This window comes from Ranitomeya imitator, chromosome 4, assembly GCF_032444005.1.
Source record: "Ranitomeya imitator isolate aRanImi1 chromosome 4, aRanImi1.pri, whole genome shotgun sequence".
Lineage (NCBI taxonomy): Eukaryota > Metazoa > Chordata > Amphibia > Anura > Dendrobatidae > Ranitomeya > Ranitomeya imitator.
Window position 1 is genome coordinate 223,205,665 of NC_091285.1, and position 20,864 is coordinate 223,226,528.

At 43.3% G+C, this 20,864-nt stretch overlaps 1 protein-coding gene across 2 annotated transcripts in view; it reads left to right on the forward strand.

Moving 5' to 3' along the window:
• The window catches only part of CEP290 (centrosomal protein 290), a 361,160-nt gene that overhangs the window by 297,863 nt on the left and 42,433 nt on the right, over window positions 1–20,864 (forward strand). For both annotated transcript variants that reach the window (XM_069764386.1, XM_069764388.1), the window contains exon 46: window positions 8,382–8,546. In XM_069764386.1, the coding sequence (XP_069620487.1) occupies window positions 8,382–8,546 (165 nt within the window). The remainder of the gene's footprint in view (window positions 1–8,381; window positions 8,547–20,864) is intronic.

Consider the following 20,864-nt stretch of genomic DNA (forward strand, 5'->3'; position numbering starts at 1 on the left):
TTGCTAATGTACCAGAGCCAATGAAGTGTCAATTAACCAGCGCTGTGCAGAGAATGGAGCACAATGCCATGGAGCTGTTGTACTGTTTTATGGTGTTTTTGTTTTCTCCTTCGCCTCATTGGGGGACACAGACCATGGGGTGTATGCTGCTGCCACCAGGAGGCTGACACTAAGTAATACAAAGAAAAAGTTTGCTCCTCCCCTGCAGTATACACCCTCCTGCTGGCTCCCAGCTAACCAGTTCTTGCTTAGTGTCCGTAGGAGGCACACGGACGGGTCTGCTATTCAGACTCAAAGAACTCCTTTTTTACCGTTTTTTTTTTTTTTTACTTTTTACTATGGTCGAATGGGGCGACGGATTCTTTCATGTTCCGATCTCCTCGAACCAACAACAGGCGAGCACGGGAGTTTTACCTCTCCGTATCCTCTCCTGCGACGTGGGAAGCCACTGCCTGAGCTGATTCTAGGGGCGACGGGCCTCTTCAAGGGCACCGATCTCCCCCCTCCCTTATCAGACGAGCACTGGAGTGTCACCTCCAGTATCCTCTTCTGCAGCCAGTCCTATTGCCGGACATTCAGCCCTGTCCACCAGGTCTTACCCTCGGCTGTACAGAGGCACCTTCCAGCGTGGCGTCCGAGCAGCCCCCACTGCATCGCCACTAAAAAAGGCGGATGATGGAAGGAGGCAGACGGTTCCTCTCCACCCCTCTTCTGCAGGGATGGTGGATGGAGGCTCCCCAACCCTGCACCGTCCTATCTACCCGGGCACAGCTCCTACCTGCAGCATCTGCCACCCCCTCCATATTGGGGTAAGTGCTCCGTGAGATTTGGGTTTTTCCGGCGGTCTGAGGAGGGCTCCATAGCGACAAGGTCCCCACAGAGCTTCGCGGCTCTTTTCCCCTCAGTCTGCGGGTGCGCATCCTGTTTAGGCCGCATCCCGGGAAGCCCCGCCCACCGCTTGCTTCCTTCTAGCGGCTCCGCCCCCCTATTCAGGCGCTTCTCGTTCCAGACGAGATCTCGGCGGCCATCTTCCTCCTCCATTGCGGTCACTATTTCTTCTGGAGGGGGCTGCGGCCGGCGGTTTTTCAGCGCTGGAGTCAGCGCTATTGCAGAAGGGGGACTCAGAATCTGAGTAAGGTGAATCGCCCCAATATCTCCCCCCCCCCCGGCACGCATCCCGGCAGCATTAAGGGACTAGCTTTCCCTGTTTTTTATTTACTTAAGGCTGCAATCTCTGGTGCTCCTGCACACTACAGAATGTATAGGGAGAGCTGTGAGTTCCCAGCAACGAGAGTTAATTTTTAACCTCCTGTCTCATGACTCATTCCTACAGTGTGTAGGCTTGCAAACTGACCAGCATCCCTGGTCTTAAAGGAGCATGACCAGCATTCTTGTTCTTAAAGGCACATTACCAGCTTTGCTGGTCTTAAAGGTGACCAGCATGCCCTGGTCTTAAAGACACGTGTCCAGTATACCCTGGTCTTAAAGGCACATGACCAGTATGCCCTTGTCTTAAAGGCACATGACCAGTATTTCCTGGTCTTAAAGGCACATGACCAGTATGCCCTGGTCTTAAAGGCACGTGGCCAGTATCCCCTGGTTTTAAATGCTATAACCAGTATGCCCTGGTCTTAAAGGCACATGACTAGTACGTCCTGGTTTTTCAAGGCACATGACCAGTATGCCCTGGTCTTAAAGGCACGTGACCAGTATCCCCTGGTCTTAAACGCAATAACCAGTATGCCCTGGTCTTAAAGGCACATGTCTAGTACGTCCTGGTTTTCAAGGCACATGACCAGTATGCCCCGGTCTTAAAGGCACGGGACCAGTATCCCCTGGTCTTAAATGCAATAACCAGTATGCCCTGGTCTTAAAGGCTCATGACGAGTACGTCCTGGTTTTCAAGGCACATAACCAGTATGCCCTGGTCTTAAAGGCACATGTCCAGTATGCCCTGGCTTTTAAAGGCACATGACCAGTATGCCCTGGTCTTAAAGGTAAACGACCAGTATGCCCTGGTCTTTAAGGCACGTGACCATTATGCCCTGGACTTAAAGGCTCAGGACCAGTACGCCCTGGTGTTAAACGCAAATGACCAGCATACCCTGGTTTTAAGGGCACATGACTGGATCACTCACATGCTCCCTCCCCTACAATGGGAGCCGTCGGCTAGCAGGGGCCGCAAGTATTCTAGAAAATCGTACAGGTTCTAGAAAATCTCCATCAACATTTGACGGGTGATGCACTGCAAGACCTCTAAGTAGGATACCATACCTGGTCGGAATTTTATGGGCGACGGGTCCCTTAAAGGGCTCCGATTTCCCCCCACACCTTCAACAGACGAGCACACGGAGTGTCGCCTCCATGTATCTTCTTCTGCATCCAGGTCTATCGCCACATCCTGCCCTGTCCACTCGGAATCCTCAATTCTGGGGATGTACTGAGGCACACATTTGTGGCGTCCCAACAAGGAGGTTTTCCCCCCTTTGTATCAGATGCAAGAAAGTGGACGATTCCTCTCCACGTCCCTGTTAAGAAGATGGTGGATCGAGGTTTTTTCCTTATTTCCTTCTCTGCACGACGATGACAGAGACCTGCTGGTTACAGTCCCGCATTCTGTCACTTGGCAGACTCGCCGGGCAGAATTTCTTGCGGTATTCCTACCAGTATTCTGGCCGGTGTATCATCAATTAAGATTCCACAGACGGTCGGATAGCAAATCTAGTTCGTTCCGTCTTGTGGTTTCGGGTTCAGCGCTCTACCCTTCCTTAGCCGCCACATGGGTTGCTTGACCAAAGGGAGAGAATGAAAGTCTCCGGGTCCCAGACCTTAACTACTTCGTTCCACAGTATAGCTGGCCTGTCAAATCTTCTGAGCGGGAGACTAGCAAGGGATCGTATCTCTTCTTCAGACTCAACCAGCAGTGGAAGCATTGGCCAGGACAGTCTAGATCTAAGGGATCTTGGTTCCAAAATGGAGGGAATGAAAAGTATCTCCATTCCTGGACCCCAAACTTCTAACAACCTTTGACAGGGCCCTTTCTTTTTTCGGATGGAGTTCCTCCGCTCAGCCACTACTTCAACAGAAAAACGTGGTTGTTTTCTGGCATCCATCGACATTCGGGATTCTTACCCTCATATACCTATTTCTCCTTTCTACTATAATCTCTTCGCCTTTCCATTCGCGAACAGCATTTTCACGACCTGGCCCTTCTGCCTGGCTACCACACCAGAGTGGTCGCAAGGGTCTCGACGGTTGTCATGTGCTTCTTGCACCTTAGAAGCATTGTCGTCCTTCCCTATTTGGTCGACTTTGTAGCCGCTCTCCTAGGACTACGCTGAGTCGTCCATATCACTTGCAATTACCTCTCTATTGGGCTAGCAGCTAAACTTCGACAAGTTTTTTTTCCCTCATTCTCAGCCCAGCAGATCCTCTTTGAGGATGATCCTGCCCAAGAAGGATGGTTATCTCTCTCGGGTCTAGGTCGTGGCCCTTCTACAGGGAGGTTGCGCACTCGATCTCTCATTCCCTCGGTTCTTTCAATTTGCTAGGAGGGTTCTGAAGGAAAGGACGTCAACGGAAGCGGTTTCCTCGCTACACTCGTTTTCTGCAAGTCAATCAGGCTCTCAAAGGGTAGTCTCTGAGCTCCTTCCTCTTCCAGAGCCTTCTCCTGGCCCAATGGCTATTGGGAAATACCATTGCCAGTTTTCTTCTCCCTATCATCTCTCTGTAGATCCGAACGGTACGGCTATTCCTTCAGCAGGCCCTCTGCCTTCTGGCGGGTCTTCAGTTGGATAATGCCTCGGCTGTGCCACAAGTTAGTCTAGCAAGTACCCACAGTCAAGCGCCATGGCTAAGGTACCGCGCACTCTCTGATGGGCCGAGATCTATCTTCGGTGATCTCAACAGTACATACCCTGGAGTAGAACACTGGGCGGCAGACATATTCAGCCGTCCGGGTTTTTCCTCTAATGAGTGGGAACTTCACTCGGAAGTCTTCCATCGGACCTGCCTTCACTGGAGTACTCAGAGGTAGTTCGGATGCCGTCCAAGCTGAACGCCAATGTACTCCAGTTCATGGTTTGGCCCCGCGATCCAAGACCATTGCAGTGCATGATCTATTCTTCCATGGTACCAATTTCCATAACCCCTCTTCCACTACGTCTGAAATCTTTTCGGAAGCGGGTAGGGCCCCAGTGATCCCGGGAGACCCGCACTGACCATGTCAGGTTTCTTTCTCGCTTGCGGTACTAGTATTTTTCCGGCTTATTGTCTCAAGCTGGAAATATGGTCTTTCTTGCAGGCCTCAACCTGTAGTTCTTCCCTACCGTGTACCGTTAAATCCGTGGGACCTTAATGGTCCTGGGCATCTTACAGTGGACTCCTTTTTTGATCCGGATAGACTTTTCTATCTGGGAGGGTCTCTCCCCTTCTTTCTCTGCGTCCTTGTCCTCCTGATGAGTCTTCAGATCTCGACGCTCTGTTCTTTATCTTTTTTCCTTATTACCTTCAAGGCAAGGTTGCCCTCTAGCCATCCCCTTCCCTCGTTGCCAAGGGGTATTATATCTCCACTGTTGCAGGGGCATCGTCCTCTCATCTCCTTCGGCTCTAGTCCACAAAGCGGAATGGGTTCTCCATAATCTGGAAGAAGCGAGTGCTCCGAGTGGGTACGTATCGAGGACGACGTCCTTCCAAAGGTTGGACACTTTACTCGGGTTTTTCGATGGTAAGTAGGCTTCCTGACGGTCGCAGGAAGGGTTTAGCCGTTTTTTCTTCGGCCACGTTAGCCTGGTGGATTCTTTTCTCCATCCAGGAGTCCTTTCGCGCTAGATGTCAGCCTATCTCCCTGTCTGAGGGCTCTAGGCGCCAGACGTCGGCAAGCACGACCGCAGGCTTACGAATTCCTCCAGGCCGCATGCATTCTTGAAGCCCTATAATTCACTCACTTCCACAGATGTGAGTCTGGGCAGGTGGACTTTGCAGGCCGCGGTGGCGCACTTGTAAGTAGCGGCTTCACGGCCTGAAGTGATGTTGTCCCCACCCAGGGACTGCTTTGGGACGTCCCATGGTCTGTGTCCCCCAATGAGGCGAAGGAGAAATAGGGATTTTTGTGTACTCACCTTAAAATCCTTTTCTCCGAGCCATTCATTGGGGGACACAGCTCCCACCCTGTTATTAGCTTATGCTTTGTTTTTATCTTTTGATATGTTGTACTCTTATATATAATGTGACATGCTTTACGCTTATATGTCGTTATTGATCTCCTACTGCTTTTGCACCGAACTGGTTAGCTGGGAGCCAGCAGGAGGGTGTATACTGCAGGGGAGGAGCTAACTTTTTCTTTGTATTACTTAGTGTCAGCCTCCTGGTGGCAGCAGCATACACCCCATGGTCTGTGTCCCCCAATGAATGGCTCGGAGAAAAGGATTTTACGGTGAGTACACAAAAATCCCTATTTTTCTTCTTCATCCAAGGCCCAAAAGTGTCTTCGTTTTCTGACCTTGAAGCCACATGAAGACTTGTTTCTTTGTGGGACTAGTTTTGTACTTTTGAATTCTCAGTTTGTTACCATCCAATGTACTGAAAAAATACCGTAGGTAAAAAAAAAATTCCAAGTGAAATTGCACAAAAAAAAATCCCATTATTATGAAATAGTTTTTTTGCGTTTTGTTCTTATGCTGCAAATTACCTAGCAATATCATTCTTCAGGTCAGTGCAATTATGGGGATACAAAACTTTTTTTGTTTTCTTTAGTGGTAAAAATTTTGTAGGGAAATTTAGTAAAATAAAAAATTAAAATAAAACCTGTTTCTCCATTTTCTGAAATCCATAATGTTTTAATTTTTTGAGCACTGGAGGAGGGCTTGTTTATTGCAATTTGATGTTTTTATTGATACCATTTTTGTTTTTTATGATGTTTTTATTGCTTCCTATTGCATTTTTTACAGTGTTGTGATGACCAGAAAACACATCAAATTTTTTTTGGTTTACTGCATTTACCGATCAGGATAATTCATTTTATAATTAGTTCGGACTTATATGGCTATAGCACATACGTTTTTTTTTTTGTTTGTTTGTTTTTTTAAATAAGGGAAAATGATGAATTGAGTTTTTATTATTGTAGTTATTCTCTGTATTTTTAGCAATATTTAATATATTATAGTTATATATTTTTTTGCTTTATTTTTCAATATCTTTAGTGGAATTTAACCTGAGATCAACCACTTGCTTAAACTGTATACTACAATACCAAAGTACTGCGGTATATAATTAAAATCACGGTCTCCTATCAATGCCATCCATAGGCAGGAGCACCGTCATGGCAAGCGGTTCAGCAGGCTCCTCCTATTTGTCATGGCAATGTGATTGCAGGGTGCTGATGGGCGCGTAGGACACAGTGTTTTAATGTCATTGTCGAGATGAACAGATGCATGTCATTGTCGAGATTGACAGAGGCATGTAAAGAGTTAACAGCAGTGAGCAGAGCTCCGCTCCACTCACTGCTGTTAGAGGTCGATGCTGACTGTGTAACACAACTAGCATGCAGCAGGAAACATGCAGCCTCAGCTCCTGGGCATGCATCAAAAATACGGACCTAACATATGTTTGGAATGAGTTAAAAAAAAAAATATTCACAGGAAACCCGGGCCCAACAAAGTAGGGAATACCTGGGCTTAATAAACTGTCCACAAAGTGTAGTTATCTAAGCCTCATAAGAAAAATATATTGCAAAAATGTTTAATATTTATTGTTTAGTGGGCCTAATGTGGCATATTTTGAGATTTCTGTACTAGTCTACCTTTAATAATATGAAAAACTTCATCTCTACTTTATAAAGCATCCCACAGTGAGGAAAGATTATTGAAAATAACAATTTCAATAATTTATAAACGTTATAATAAAGTAAAGCCTCACTAGCTTTTGTATCGGTGTCTGCCACCCACATACATAGCAGGCTTGTTCTCTGCGTTTTTTTAGATCAATACATTTATCAATAATGCCAAAAAAATGAACATTTCTGATAATAATCGTCATCTATTTACACAATAGCTATTGTATGCCTATATCATCAGAGGGCACAGAACTTACCATGATAAACTGTGCCACTTCTCTGCAGGGTATAGCTCTCCTGCGGACACTGGGCGCCTCTTTACACTCCCCTCCTTCTTACTGGAAGAGTAAACTTGGCAATTGTTAAAACATAGGGGGCTCCTATCAGTGGGAAATGTCCTAGGAGAGAAGTACCCTTGTGTTGCTCCTTATACAGTGGGGCAAAAAAGTATTTAGTCAGTCAGCAATAGTGCAAGTTCCACCACTTAAAAAGATGAGAGGCGTCTGTAATTTACATCATAGGTAGACCTCAACTATGGGAGACAAACTGAGAAAAAAAAATCCAGAAAATCACATTGTCTGTTTTTTTAACAATTTATTTGCACATTATGGTGGAAAATAAGTATTTGGTCAGAAACAAAATTTCATCCCAATACTTTGTAATATATCCTTTGTTGGCAATGACAGAGGTCAAACGTTTTCTGTAAGTCTTCACAAGGTTGCCACACACTGTTGTTGGTATGTTGGCCCATTCCTCCATGCAGATCTCCTCTAGAGCAGTGATGTTTTTGGCTTTTCGCTTGGCAACACGGACTTTCAACCCCCGCCAAAGGTTTAATATAGGGTTGAGATCTGGAGACTGGCTGCATACATCTAATATATAATTGCCTAGAATACTACTTCCTGCAATTTGTGCCAACTTCCGTGGCTTTGTCCGGAGCTAATGTCCGGAGCTAATGTCCGGAGCTAATGTCCGGAGATAAGTGACGTCAACAGTGTCCAGTGTCTGATTGGTTGCCGCCTGCTGCGAGCGACCAATCAGAAACGTGCCGTACTGTGACACACTCCGCCCGCCATTTTGGTGTGATTTTTGAATTTTTACCTCACAGCAAGTTTCTACTGCGTGGAGGCGGGCCCAGTGACGTTGCTCTTCAAGCTCCTGCCGAATTTCGTCAAAAAAATGATAATACCATTTACCAAAACTATATATATTTAGTTGTGAAGTGGTTCAGTGACATTTTCACACCAATTTTGAACTTTTGTTTGGTGTTTTCTCCATATACTGCCTATTATTTTTGTTCTTTCTTACTATTATTTATTAATTGTATTATTCTTACATTTGAATAAATAAAGTATATATGGATTCTAGACTCCCGATTCTTTAGAATCGGGCTGCCATCTAGTTATATAATAGTCTTATATCTGTAGTTTGGAAGGTGTATCGCTTTTCTTGCATTGCATGTAAAGTAATCTATACTTCGGGTCGTGGACAACTCTTGATCATAACCATCTGCTATTAAACCTCTACATGTTCATAAATGGTTGTACAGTCTGGAAGAAGTGGAAAGACAGTTCCAGAACTGGAGAAGACAATAGGGCTGATGAAACGAGTGGTTGAACGAGTTCAGAGAGAGAATGAGGACCTTAAGAAAGCTCCAGGAGTAGTGGCTAATGAAAAGATATCCAACCTGGAACTGCAAAATGAAAAGCTTAAGGTAAGCCTTTATCTTGGTGCGTATGAGAAGATGGGTGAAAGCTCCTTGATCTTGGACATCTTTATTATGCTCCTGAATGGCTTTGTTGCCTGCCATCTTGCACTGCTCAGAATAGTCTGATATATTACCCTTGACCAGTTTACTGTTTGGCAGAACCTGAGAGCAGGGAACATGGAACATTCATTGAGCATCACTTGGATGATTTTGGATGGATGAGACAATTGTACATCTTACATTTAAACCTGGCATCTCCAAGCAGTTATTCTACCTATATGACAAGTAGGGGCATTTTCTTATTTTGATTTGCTCCAATTATTTTTTGACCAGTGACGTAGTTAAATAAATATACTGCCAATTTTACATCATAGGTCATTTTATTGGTTGAATTTACAGATACAAATCCTAGGCATCTCTATTAGGATTCTTCATTAATAGCTAGAATATCCTATATAGTTGGAATGGCGGCATTGATGTGCGGTTTATGTGTCTAGTGACATCAGTGTATTTGGTTATTTGAAACCTCAGTTTCTGTGACATTTCATGTTCCGGATTCTGACGGGGACTTGTTGCCATCAGTATCTTTCAGTAGTGCATTCTCAGACTTTAATTCTAAGATACAATGATAACATAAGACACCGAGTCTGATGTCTTCATTCATCAAAACTGTCCAACAGTGAGAATGTCTTTATTTCCCAAAGCAACCAATCGGAGCTCAGCTTTCTGTTTTTTCCAGAGAAATGAAAGCTGAACTCTGATTGGCTGTTAATAGGCAACTAGGACCATCTTACGGTTATAGAAAAAAGGAAATGACGAACGGCTTCACAGGAGCACCAAGCTGGTGTTAGGGGTGGTTATACTGGAAGATTCGCTGCAGCTCCAGCCGGATGCCTCGCAGGAGGATCAAACAAGAAGGGACAAAAAAAACGGTCATAGGAGCGCATGCGAGATGGTGAGTTGAGATAAAATCTTCATCTATTAGTTTCCACAACACGTTTCAACGGAATAGATCAGTCTTCCTCAGGTGGCAGTTATCTGCGCTCCTATGACCGTTTTTTTGTCCCTTCGCATCTTACGGTTATGGCTTATTTATCAAAACTGCCGTCTAAAGGCTATGTATATATCATATTTAGTGTATTTGCTTGGACATACACGGCAATTGTATGCCACAGTCACATACCACACATACTCATAGGAATCCATTGTAAAGCAGCCTATATGTATAAGGTGTAGCAAAGCCAGATAGGCTAGAGTAAATCCTAGCTCTGCAGGCTCTGCTCAGGTGCACCTGGCTGGCTCTGCATATAACCAGGCTAGGTAATCATCTTAGTCAGTCTGCTGGGGAGGCTGACCAGAGTGGATGGTGTTGGCGCTAAAGAGTGAGACAAGCCAGAATCTCTCTGAGAAGAAACTGCATAGGCCATGTGCACCAAACTGCAAATATTAGTTGTTACGATGGACGATAGCTGTTTTGTGGGACCGAATTGGGACTAGCTCAACCGTGTCTGAAGTAGCCAGGGTCTATATTATTTATTTAGTGTCTGGACAAGCTAGGGATTTATGTTTATGGTTCTGTTTGGTTTGTGCAACCAGTTAAAATTAACATCACATTTGTTTTGACACAAGAATCCAGTGCCTGTGTGAACAGTGGGGTGCAGGTGCAGACGGCCGTTTTCTCCACATCCGAGAAAATCCGTCCAATTTATGCTGATCAACTTGTGAACAGCATGTGATCCAGTTGTAAGGAAGGTGGAGAAAAAGGGAAGATAAAAAATTCCCATCATCTTTATAGTGTCTGTGAAAATCGGACTGTGCTCGGATGTCGACGTTTGTTTTTGTTTTTTTCCCACGGACCCATAGAGTTGAATGGGCGAGTGTCATCCAATTCTCAGAGACAAATGATGCATGCGGTGTTTTTTTTCCTCGGATTGACTTAGTCCGAGGAAAAAAATCAGACATGTGCATTGCCCCATAGAATAACATGGGATTGAGTGCTATGTATCAAAATGACGGGTTGCACTTTTCCACATTATACGGTCGTCTGCACTAGTCCTACCTTTTAGGATTTTTTTCTGGGATACTTTTCATTGGGGTAACACAACACTTACTAAACAACTGTGATCCAAGAAGTATCGTTTCTCCTCGCGGAGAGTGACATGATAAGCATGTCGCGGTGAGGAGACTTAAAGCCGCAATGCTCCTCTGGGAAATATGCAAATTGTCTCTTCAGAGATGATGAGGACTAGAACTCTAGTGCCACCTATTGGAAGTAGCAATCCTAACAGTCAATGTCGACCCTTTACCAAGCCTTGTCACATGACTTAGGATAATAGCCAAACCAGAATCTCAATCTGCAGACACTGTGTTTCGGGGTTCTGTCCTCTTCCTCTCTGAAGAGACAATTTGCACTAAACAACTGTAAAACGCATTCGTTAAATGCACTCAGGATTCTTAGTGTGATGGATGGCACTGTGTGGCATCTGTGTATATATGATAAAAATACATATTAAATGTGATGTGTGAACAGCTTAAACGCAATAGTTTGAGTCTTATAGTTTATTTACTATGTTGTGTATTTGTGATTGACCATTACTATTTTTTCCAAAATAGTAACATAGTAACATAGTAACATGGTTAGTAAGGCCGAAAAAAGACATTTTTCCATCCAGTTCAGCCTATATTCCATCATAATAAATCCCCAGATCTACGTCCTTCTACAGAACCTAATAATTGTATGATACAATATTGTTCTGCTCCAGGAAGACATCCAGGCCTCTCTTGAACCCCTCGACTGAGTTCGCCATCACCACCTCCTCAGGCAAGCAATTCCAGATTCTCACTGCCCTAACAGTAAAGAATCCTCTTCTATGTTGGTGGAAAAACCTTCTCTCCTCCAGACGCAAAGAATGCCCCCTTGTGCCCGTCACCTTCCTTGGTATAAACAGATCCTCAGCGAGATATTTGTATTGTCCCCTTATATACTTATACATGGTTATTAGATCGCCCCTCAGTCGTCTTTTTTCTAGACTAAATAATCCTAATTTCGCTAATCTATCTGGGTATTGTAGTTCTCCCATCCCCTTTATTAATTTTGTTGCCCTCCTTTGTACTCTCTCTAGTTCCATTATATCCTTCCTGAGCACCGGTGCCCAAAACTGGACACAGTACTCCATGTGCGGTCTAACTAGGGATTTGTACAGAGGCAGTATAATGCTCTCATCATGTGTATCCAGACCTCTTTTAATGCACCCCATGATCCTGTTTGCCTTGGCAGCTGCTGCCTGGCACTGGCTGCTCCAGGTAAGTTTATCATTAACTAGGATCCCCAAGTCCTTCTCCCTGTCAGATTTACCCAGTGGTTTCCCGTTCAGTGTGTAATGGTGATATTGATTCCCTCTTCCCATGTGTATAACCTTACATTTATCATTGTTAAACCTCATCTGCCACCTTTCAGCCCAAGTTTCCAACTTATCCAGATCCATCTGTAGCAGAATACTATCTTCTCTTGTATTAACTGCTTTACATAGTTTTGTATCATCTGCAAATATTGATATTTTACTGTGTAAACCTTCTACCAGATCATTAATGAATATGTTGAAGAGAACAGGTCCCAATACTGACCCCTGCGGTACCCCACTGGTCACAGCGACCCAGTTAGAGACTATACCATTTATAACCACCCTCTGCTTTCTATCACTAAGCCAGTTACTAACCCATTTACACACATTTTCCCCCAGACCAAGCATTCTCATTTTGTGTACCAACCTCTTGTGCGGCACGGTATCAAACGCTTTGGAAAAATCGAGATATACCACGTCCAATGACTCACCGTGGTCCAGTCTATAGCTTACCTCTTCATAAAAACTGATTAGATTGGTTTGACAGGAGCGATTTCTCATAAACCCATGCTGATATGGAGTTAAACAGTTATTCTCATTGAGATAATCCAGAATAACATCCCTCAGAAACCCTTCAAATATTTTACCAACAATAGAGGTTAGACTTACTGGCCTATAATTTCCAGGTTCACTTTTAGAGCCCTTTTTGAATATTGGCACCACATTTGCTATGCGCCAATCCTGCGGAACAGACCCTGTCTCTATAGAGTCCCTAAAAATAAGAAATAATGGTTTATCTATTACATTACTTAGTTCTCTTAGTACTCGTGGGTGTATGCCATCCGGACCCGGAGATTTATCTATTTTAATCTTATTTAGCCGGTTTCGCACCTCTTCTTGGGTTAGATTGGTGACCCTTAATATAGGGTTTTCATTGTTTCTTGGGATTTCACCTAGCATTTCATTTTCCACCGTGAATACCGTGGAGAAGAAGGTGTTTAATATGTTAGCTTTTTCCTCGTCATCTACAACCATTCTTTCCTCACTATTTTTTAAGGGGCCTACATTTTCAGTTTTTATTCTTTTACTATTGATATAGTTGAAGAACAGTTTGGGATTAGTTTTACTCTCCTTAGCAATGTGCTTCTCTGTTTCCTTTTTGGCAGCTTTAATTAGTTTTTTAGATAAAGTATTTTTCTCCCTATAGTTTTTTAGAGCTTCAATGGTGCCATCCTGCTTTAATAGTGCAAATGCTTACTTTTTACTGTTAATTGCCTGTCTTACTTCTTTGTTTAGCCACATTGGGTTTTTCCTATTTCTAGTCCTTTTATTCCCACAAGGTATAAACCGCTTACACTGCCTATTTAGGATGTTCTTAAACATTTCCCATTTATTATCTGTATTCTCATTTCTGAGGATATTGTCCCAGTCTACCAGATTAAGGGCATCTCTAAGCTGTTCAAACTTTGCCTTCCTAAAGTTCAATGTTTTTGTGACTCCCTGACAAGTCCCCCTAGTGAAAGACAGGTGAAACTGCACAATATTGTGGTCGCTATTTCCTAAATGCCCAACCACCTGCAGATTTGTTATTCTGTCAGGTCTATTAGATAGTATTAGGTCTAAAAGTGCTGCTCCTCTGGTTGGATTCTGCACCAATTGTGAAAGATAATTTTTCTTGGTTATTAGCAGAAACCTGTTGCCTTTATGGGTTTCACAGGTTTCTGTTTCCCAGTTAATATCCGGGTAGTTAAAGTCCCCCATAACCAGGACCTCATTATGGGTTGCAGCTTCATCTATCTGCTTTAGAAGTAGACTTTCCATGCTTTCTGTTATATTTGGGGGTTTGTAACAGACCCCAATGAGAATTTTGTTACCATTTTTCCCTCCATGAATTTCAACCCATATGGACTCGACATCCTCATTCCCTTCGCTAATATCCTCCCTTAAAGTGGACTTTAGACAAGACTTTACATAGAGACAAACCCCTCCTCCTCTCCGATTTTTACGATCCTTTCTAAACAGACTGTAACCCTGTAAGTTAACTGCCCAGTCATAGCTTTCATCTAACCATGTCTCGGTTATTCCCACTATGTCAAAGTTACCTGTAGATATTTCTGCTTCTAGTTCTTCCATCTTGTTTGTCAGGCTTCTGGCGTTTGCGAGCATGCAGTTTAGAGGATTTTGTTTTGTTCCAATCTCCTCACTGTGGATTGTTTTAGAAATGTTCTTACCTCCCTTCTGAGTATGTTTTCCTGGGTCGTCTTTGTTCGAGTCTAATGTTTTTCTTCCCGTCCCCTCTTCTTCTAGTTTAACGCCCTCCTGATGAGTGTAGCGAGTCTTCTGGCGAATGTGTGTTTCCCAGGTTTGTTGAGGTGTAGTCCGTCTCTGGCGAGGAGTCCATCATACCAGTAATTCACACCGTGGTCCAGGAATCCAAATCCTTGTTGTCTGCACCATCGTCTTAGCCAGTTGTTTGCATCAAGGATCCTGTTCCATCTCCTGGTGCCATGCCCGTCTACTGGAAGGATAGAAGAAAAAACTACCTGTGCATCCAGTTCCTTTACTTTCTTCCCCAACTCTTCAAAGTCCTTGCAGATTGTCGGTAGGTCCTTCCTTGCCGTGTCATTGGTGCCAACATGTATCAGAAGAAATGGGTGGACGTCCTTGGAGCTGAAGAGCTTTGGTATCCTATCGGTCACATCCTTGATCATCGCACCTGGAAGGCAGCATACTTCTCTTGCAGTTATGTCCGGTCTGCAGATGGCTGCTTCTGTGCCTCTCAGTAGTGAGTCTCCCACCACCACCACTCTTCGTTGCTTCTTGGCTGTACTTTTTGCTGTCACTTGTTGCTGTGTGCCCTTTTCTTTTTTGCTTGCTGGTATTGCTTCATTCTTAGGTGTGCCATCTTCATCCTCTACAAAGATTTGATATCGGTTCTTCAGTTGTGTGGTTGGTGATTTCTCCATGGTCTTCTTGCTTCTTTTGGTCACATGCTTCCACTCATCTGCTTTTGGAGGTTCTCTGACACTTTTTGCACCTTCTGTGACCAGTAGAGATGCTTCTGTTCTGTCTAGAAAGTCTTCATTCTCTTTGATGAGTTTCAAAGTTGCTATTCTTTCTTCCAGACCCCGCACCTTTTCTTCTAAAAGGGCCACTAGTCTACACTTCTGACAGGTGAAATTGGATTCTTCTTCTGGTCGATCTGTGAACATGTAGCACATGCTGCAGCTCACCATGTAGGTTGTCACATCTGCCATGTTGCTCCTAGATCCTGCTGACTTGCTGTGTGTTTTCCTTCTTGTGTAATCTACTCAGCCAAGCTCTCTTGCAATAATGTCCTACAGGCAAAAATTACGGCGCGCGGTTTGGTGATGCTTTCGAAGCAGCTGGTCCCGGCTGTACCCAACGATCTTCTAGCTTAGGGAGACTTCGCTTCTCCCAGAAGGCACCTGGAATATGCAAATTAGCCTCCTGAAGCTTGAATCCCTGGTTTGGTGATGCTTTCGAAGCAGCTGGTCCCGGCTGTACCCAACGATCTTCTAGCTTAGGGAGACTTCGCTTCTCCCAGAAGGCACCTGGAATATGCAAATTAGCCTCCTGAAGCTTGAATCCCTGGTTTCCCTGGTAATGTTTCCCTATAAAAATGAAGTGCTATTCAAAGACGGTAGAGGAGGTTCTCGATTTGTTTTGTCATTGAATAAAAAAAAATAAAGTATGACAATAAGACCTGGAACCACATTGTACAAAGTGCTTTTTTATGTTTAAAGGGCTTGTCCACTATATGTTGTTACAACTGTATTGAGGAGATGATTTTGTCACACTAATATGTTTTGGATCCACCTTTCCTGTCTCCCCTATTTCCTTAGAGAGTGTAAGCTTGCGAGTAGGGCCCTCATTCCCCTTGGCATCTGTTGTTTAGGTGATTATTGTTATGCTGTAATGTCTTATTGTCTGTACAAGTCCCCTATAAAATGTAAAGTGCTGCGGAATATGTTGGTGGTATAGAAATAAAATTATTATTATTATTATTATTTAGGATATGTGCACTCAACATCTTTTTCAGGTGGGTCCTCATCTAAACTCCCCTTGAAAAAAAGCGCTCAGGAAGCAGTCAAAGGAATGAGCATATACATTGCTATGTAAAAACGACTTGATGTTTATATGTTCAGTTCAGCCTTTTCAGCGTTTTTTAACAGTTTCCAAAGACCCCAAGCGGTTAACCTCTTCATGACTTTTGACATACCTATACATCATAGTCAGGAAAGAGTTTCCGACCCGTGACATATAGGTACGTCATGGTGTTTGTACGCGGAGTTGTAGCCACTAGATCACCACCGGGAACTCAACTTATGTGATAGCCGAGGCTGTCACAGCCAGGAATGGTGCCTGCACCGTTCTCAACTGTTTAACCCTCTAAATGCCGCAATCAATATTGATCACAGCATTTGGGAGACTATGAAAGGAAGAGTGCTCCCTCTCCCACCCAGTCGACACTCCACAACAAGTGACCAAAAACTATGCTTTTTCATCATACTGCTGAATAAAAAGTGGAATAAAACACCATCAAAAAGTTGAATGTAAATAGGAATGAAAACGTCATCTCGTCCTGCAAAAAAACAAGACACCATACAGTTTAGACAGCTGAAAAATAACAAAAATATAGCTTTTAGATTACAGCGTGTTATGAACAGGTAATTCAGAACCACAATGGACCTTGAAGTTCAGAGCACACAAAGTGACCTGACAATTACCAAAAACATAGGACAAGCTCTGAGACGTGGGAACTCTGCTGACCGCAATCCCTAATCCTATCCAACCACACTAGAGGTAGCCGTGGAGCGCTCCTGACCAGTCCTATGCGCCTCGAGCACAGCCTGAGAAACTAGCTAGCCCTAAGAAAGAAAAATAAGCCTACCTTGCCTCAGAGAAATACCCCAAAGGAAAAGGCAGCCCCCCACATATAATGACTGTGAGTTGAGATGAAAATACAAACGCAGAGATGAAATAGATTTAGCAAAGTGAGGCCCAACTTACTGAACAGACCGAGGATAGGAAAGATTGCTTTGCGGTCAACACAAAACCCTACAAACAACCACGCAGAGGGGGCAAAAAGACCCTCTGCACCGACTAACGGTACAGAGGTGCTCCCTCTGCGTCCCAGAGCTTCCAGCAAGCAAGAAAAACCAATATAGCAAGCTGGACAGAAAAAATACCAAACAAAAATAACACAAGCAAAACTTAGCTTATGCAGGAAGACAGGCCACAGGAACGATCCAGGAGAAAGCAAGACCAATACTAGAACATTGACTGGAGGCCAGGATCAAAGCACTAGGTGGAGTTAAATAGAGCAGCACCTAACGACTTAACCTCATCACCTGAGGAAGGAAACTCAGAAGCCGCAGTACCACTCTCATCCACCAAAGGAAGCTCATAGACAGAACCAGCCGAAGTACCACTCACGACCACAAGAGGGAGCTTGGCCACAGAATTCACAACAACAGCGTTTCAAAAACAATTATTTTTTCTATATATACAGTATTTTTTTTTTTTTATATAAAAGCACCAAAACATGAAGAAAAAAAAAAGCGAGAAATGTGGTATCACTGTAATTGTACTAGCCACAAGAAGAAAGCCATATTATTACTTTTACCACAGGGTGAACAGCATAAAGAAACCCTCCCCCACCCCAAAAAAAAACTGTTCCTGAATTGCTGGTTTTTGTTCATTCTTTCTCCAAAAAATCTGAATAGAAAGTGATCAAAAACTGGTATAATGGTACCAATAAAAACATCAACTTGTCACGCAAAAAAACAAGCCCCTACATGATTCTGTCAGCAGAAATACAGAAAAATTATAGATCTCAAAATATGGAGATCCAAAAACTTTTTTTTTTTTTTTGGCAAAAAAATAAGTTTTGTAGTGTATGATAGCAGCCAAACATTAAAAAATATAAATCTGGTATTGCTGTAATCGCACCTACCCAAAGAATAGAGCCATCTACTCAGTTGTACCGCATGAGGAATGGCATAAAAAAATACATTAAAGAAATTCTTGACTTGATGTTGATTTTTTTCATTCTTTTCTCCCAAAGATTGCAGTAAGGCTCGGCTCACATTTATCCTGCTCTCTGCGGTGAGAGCTTAAACCTGGGTTTCCATATAAATTTCTGAAATACATGTTTCAGACCGAACCACGATGGAAGATTACATATAATGAGACAGATGGAGGCACTGTGGACACTGTCTGTTGTCCGCACTGTTATGCATGCCTAAAAAGATGGTCAACCACAGTTTTGTGCTCCTCTAAAAATAAGGACCCTGCTGAACAGAGGCCTGACGGGGTCCAGAGTAACTCTGCTGCCTTACTATAGTAAATGGATCCATTGGGAGTTTCATCTGAGTAAAATAATCTGGATATTTAGATTAAAACCCCGATGTAAGTGCTCAGCGTAGAGTGCAGGATAAGCGTAATCCAAAATGTTATATAAAATATTCCTAATAGATGCTTGAACTCGGTCAAAAAACAAAAGTCACCACAAAAAATTAAATCCCCACGAGCTTCGTCGTTACTGGAAGCTCAGAGGGCTCTGTAAAAGTGCAATGGCTCGTCGTCCCCTCCCCCACAGAAAAAAAATAAATACAATCTAGCGAATTTTGCACACCGAAATTCAAATTCTCCTCTCCCTTTTGAGCACCACAGTTAGGATCTATGTTTAGCATTTCTCCAGGAGCATGATCTGGGCATTATGTACTGGCACTACAATGTGCTGGGCACTACACTGTCAGATTTGTAGTTTTCACTGCTTCTGGTTTCTGGAAAACACCCATGGAGTCAAAATTGTCACTACACCTGTAGACAAATTCCCAGAGTTAGGATTCTGCTCTTCTGTCACTTAGGGGCTCTGTTTATGGAGTCTGCTAACTATTCTAGATTTTGTTCTCCAAAAGTCAAGTAGCGCTCCTTCCCTTCCAAGTGTCGTCATGTGGCTAAGCAGTACTTGTACAGCCACATATGGGGTATTGCCACATTCAGCAGATATTGTGTGACAAATTTTGGTGCCATTTTTAACCATTGCCCTGTGTAATAATGTAAAATCTGGGGCTAAAACTAACTTTTTAGGATAAAAATTTAATTATTTTTCACCACTGCCCAGTAATATAACATTTTGTGGCATTTCTTCCTATTGGCCCTCACAAAAATTAAAAATTTGGGGCTAAAACAACATTTTAGTGTTTTAAATAAATTAATTATTCATTTTTCACCAATGGTATAAAATCCTGTAACATGCTTACTGCGCTGCTTCCCACTATGCCTGAACAGTTGTTTTTGACCATATATAGGGTATCTGCGTACTCAAGAGATATTGGTCTTTTTCTCATATTATCCCTTTTGAAAATTGAAAACGTGAGAAGGCAAATCAACATTTTAATACAAAAAATAGTAATTTTTCATTGACTCATCCCAATGTTATACAATTCTGTGAATATCCTGAAGTTTAAAATGCTCTCTACACCCATAGATGAATTCCTCAAGAAGTGGGGTTTCCAAAACTGGGTCACTTGAGGGAATTTCTGCTGATTTAGGATGTTGGATGTGTGCGCTATCTATCCAGCCAATTTTGTGCTCCAAAAGTCAATTCCCAGCCCTGCTGTGCACAGCAGTTTTCCACAACATGCGGGTATTCGGTGTACTAAAAGAAATCACGCAACAAATTGTACTGTCCATTTTCTCCCTCTCCTGACCTGAGCATGGAAATGCATGTTGCCACACACAGCTCTGGAGAGCTGACGGCCAGTCCGAGCATTGCGATGCGATTATCACACTAGTAATCCGGCCGTCTGACTGCGCCCAAAATAAAAATGCCAGTATTTCCAGAAGCATCTTCCTTCAGAAAAAAATTAGAATCTGTTGTGTGCACATACCCTTATGCATTTTCTCGTCCTGAACATTATTAGCACAGCTTTTGTTACAGTACAGCTCTCCTGTCCACAAAATGGCTTCTGATGGATGAACATGTGACTAGACCTGTTCATCAGCCTCCACGAATTGAAAAACACTACTCAAGAGGAAGCTGCTTTTCTATTGGACGAGGCTGATGGACTGATTTGGCCACATGTTCCTCCATCGGCAGCCATTTTCTGGACATGTGACGGCCGGGCTATGCAGTCTGTGAGGAAGGCTGTACAAACAATGTATGGGGGACCTTTAATACTCCTGTCACTATCAAAAAATGATGTCCACAACAAATAGATTAATATAAGGTTTATGAGAATCTGTCAATACAAAATGACCGTAGTATTCAAACAAAGTACAGGCGCCTGGAGCACCCTTGTTGTGGCCAAGCGGCTCAGTGTACCTTTTCCATATATCTCTGACCCTTCTCTGGCTCCTAAGAAGTCAGAGCTCTCAATCAAAGAAGAGGGAAGGGGGCAACTAGGTAGGATGGTGAACTGAGCTGCTTGGCCACACTGAGGGTACACCGAACTCCTGTGCTTGTTTTCAACAGTAACTTTATGCTGACATATTCTCTTTAAAGAGGCACTTCCATCAAAGTTTTTAACCTCTTGTCATCATGTTATATAGCACTGTGCACTTACAATTGCTCATTTTGCCTTTCTACCCAGCTAATTCTTCTCTTTTCTATTGGGTATATGAGATAAAATGATTAAAAACTGACTATCTGAATCCTTCTAAGCTCTATGTAGAAACAGGAGGTCAATTTTCCCTGCATCAGTCATAAGTCACTGCAAAAGTCTATGGCAGGGGAGGAGTGGCGCAGCTGGGTCAGGAGTTGAATAGAGGGATAACTACAGGGACAAGAGACTTCTCTTTTCTGTGCACTATGTAGAAACTGGAAGAATTAGTTGGGTAGAAAGGCAAAATGAGCAATTGTAAGTGCACAGTGCTATAACATGTGATGACTGCAATATATTAAGAGGATAACATATTTGATGGGAGGAGTGCTTCTTTAAGGGCACATGCA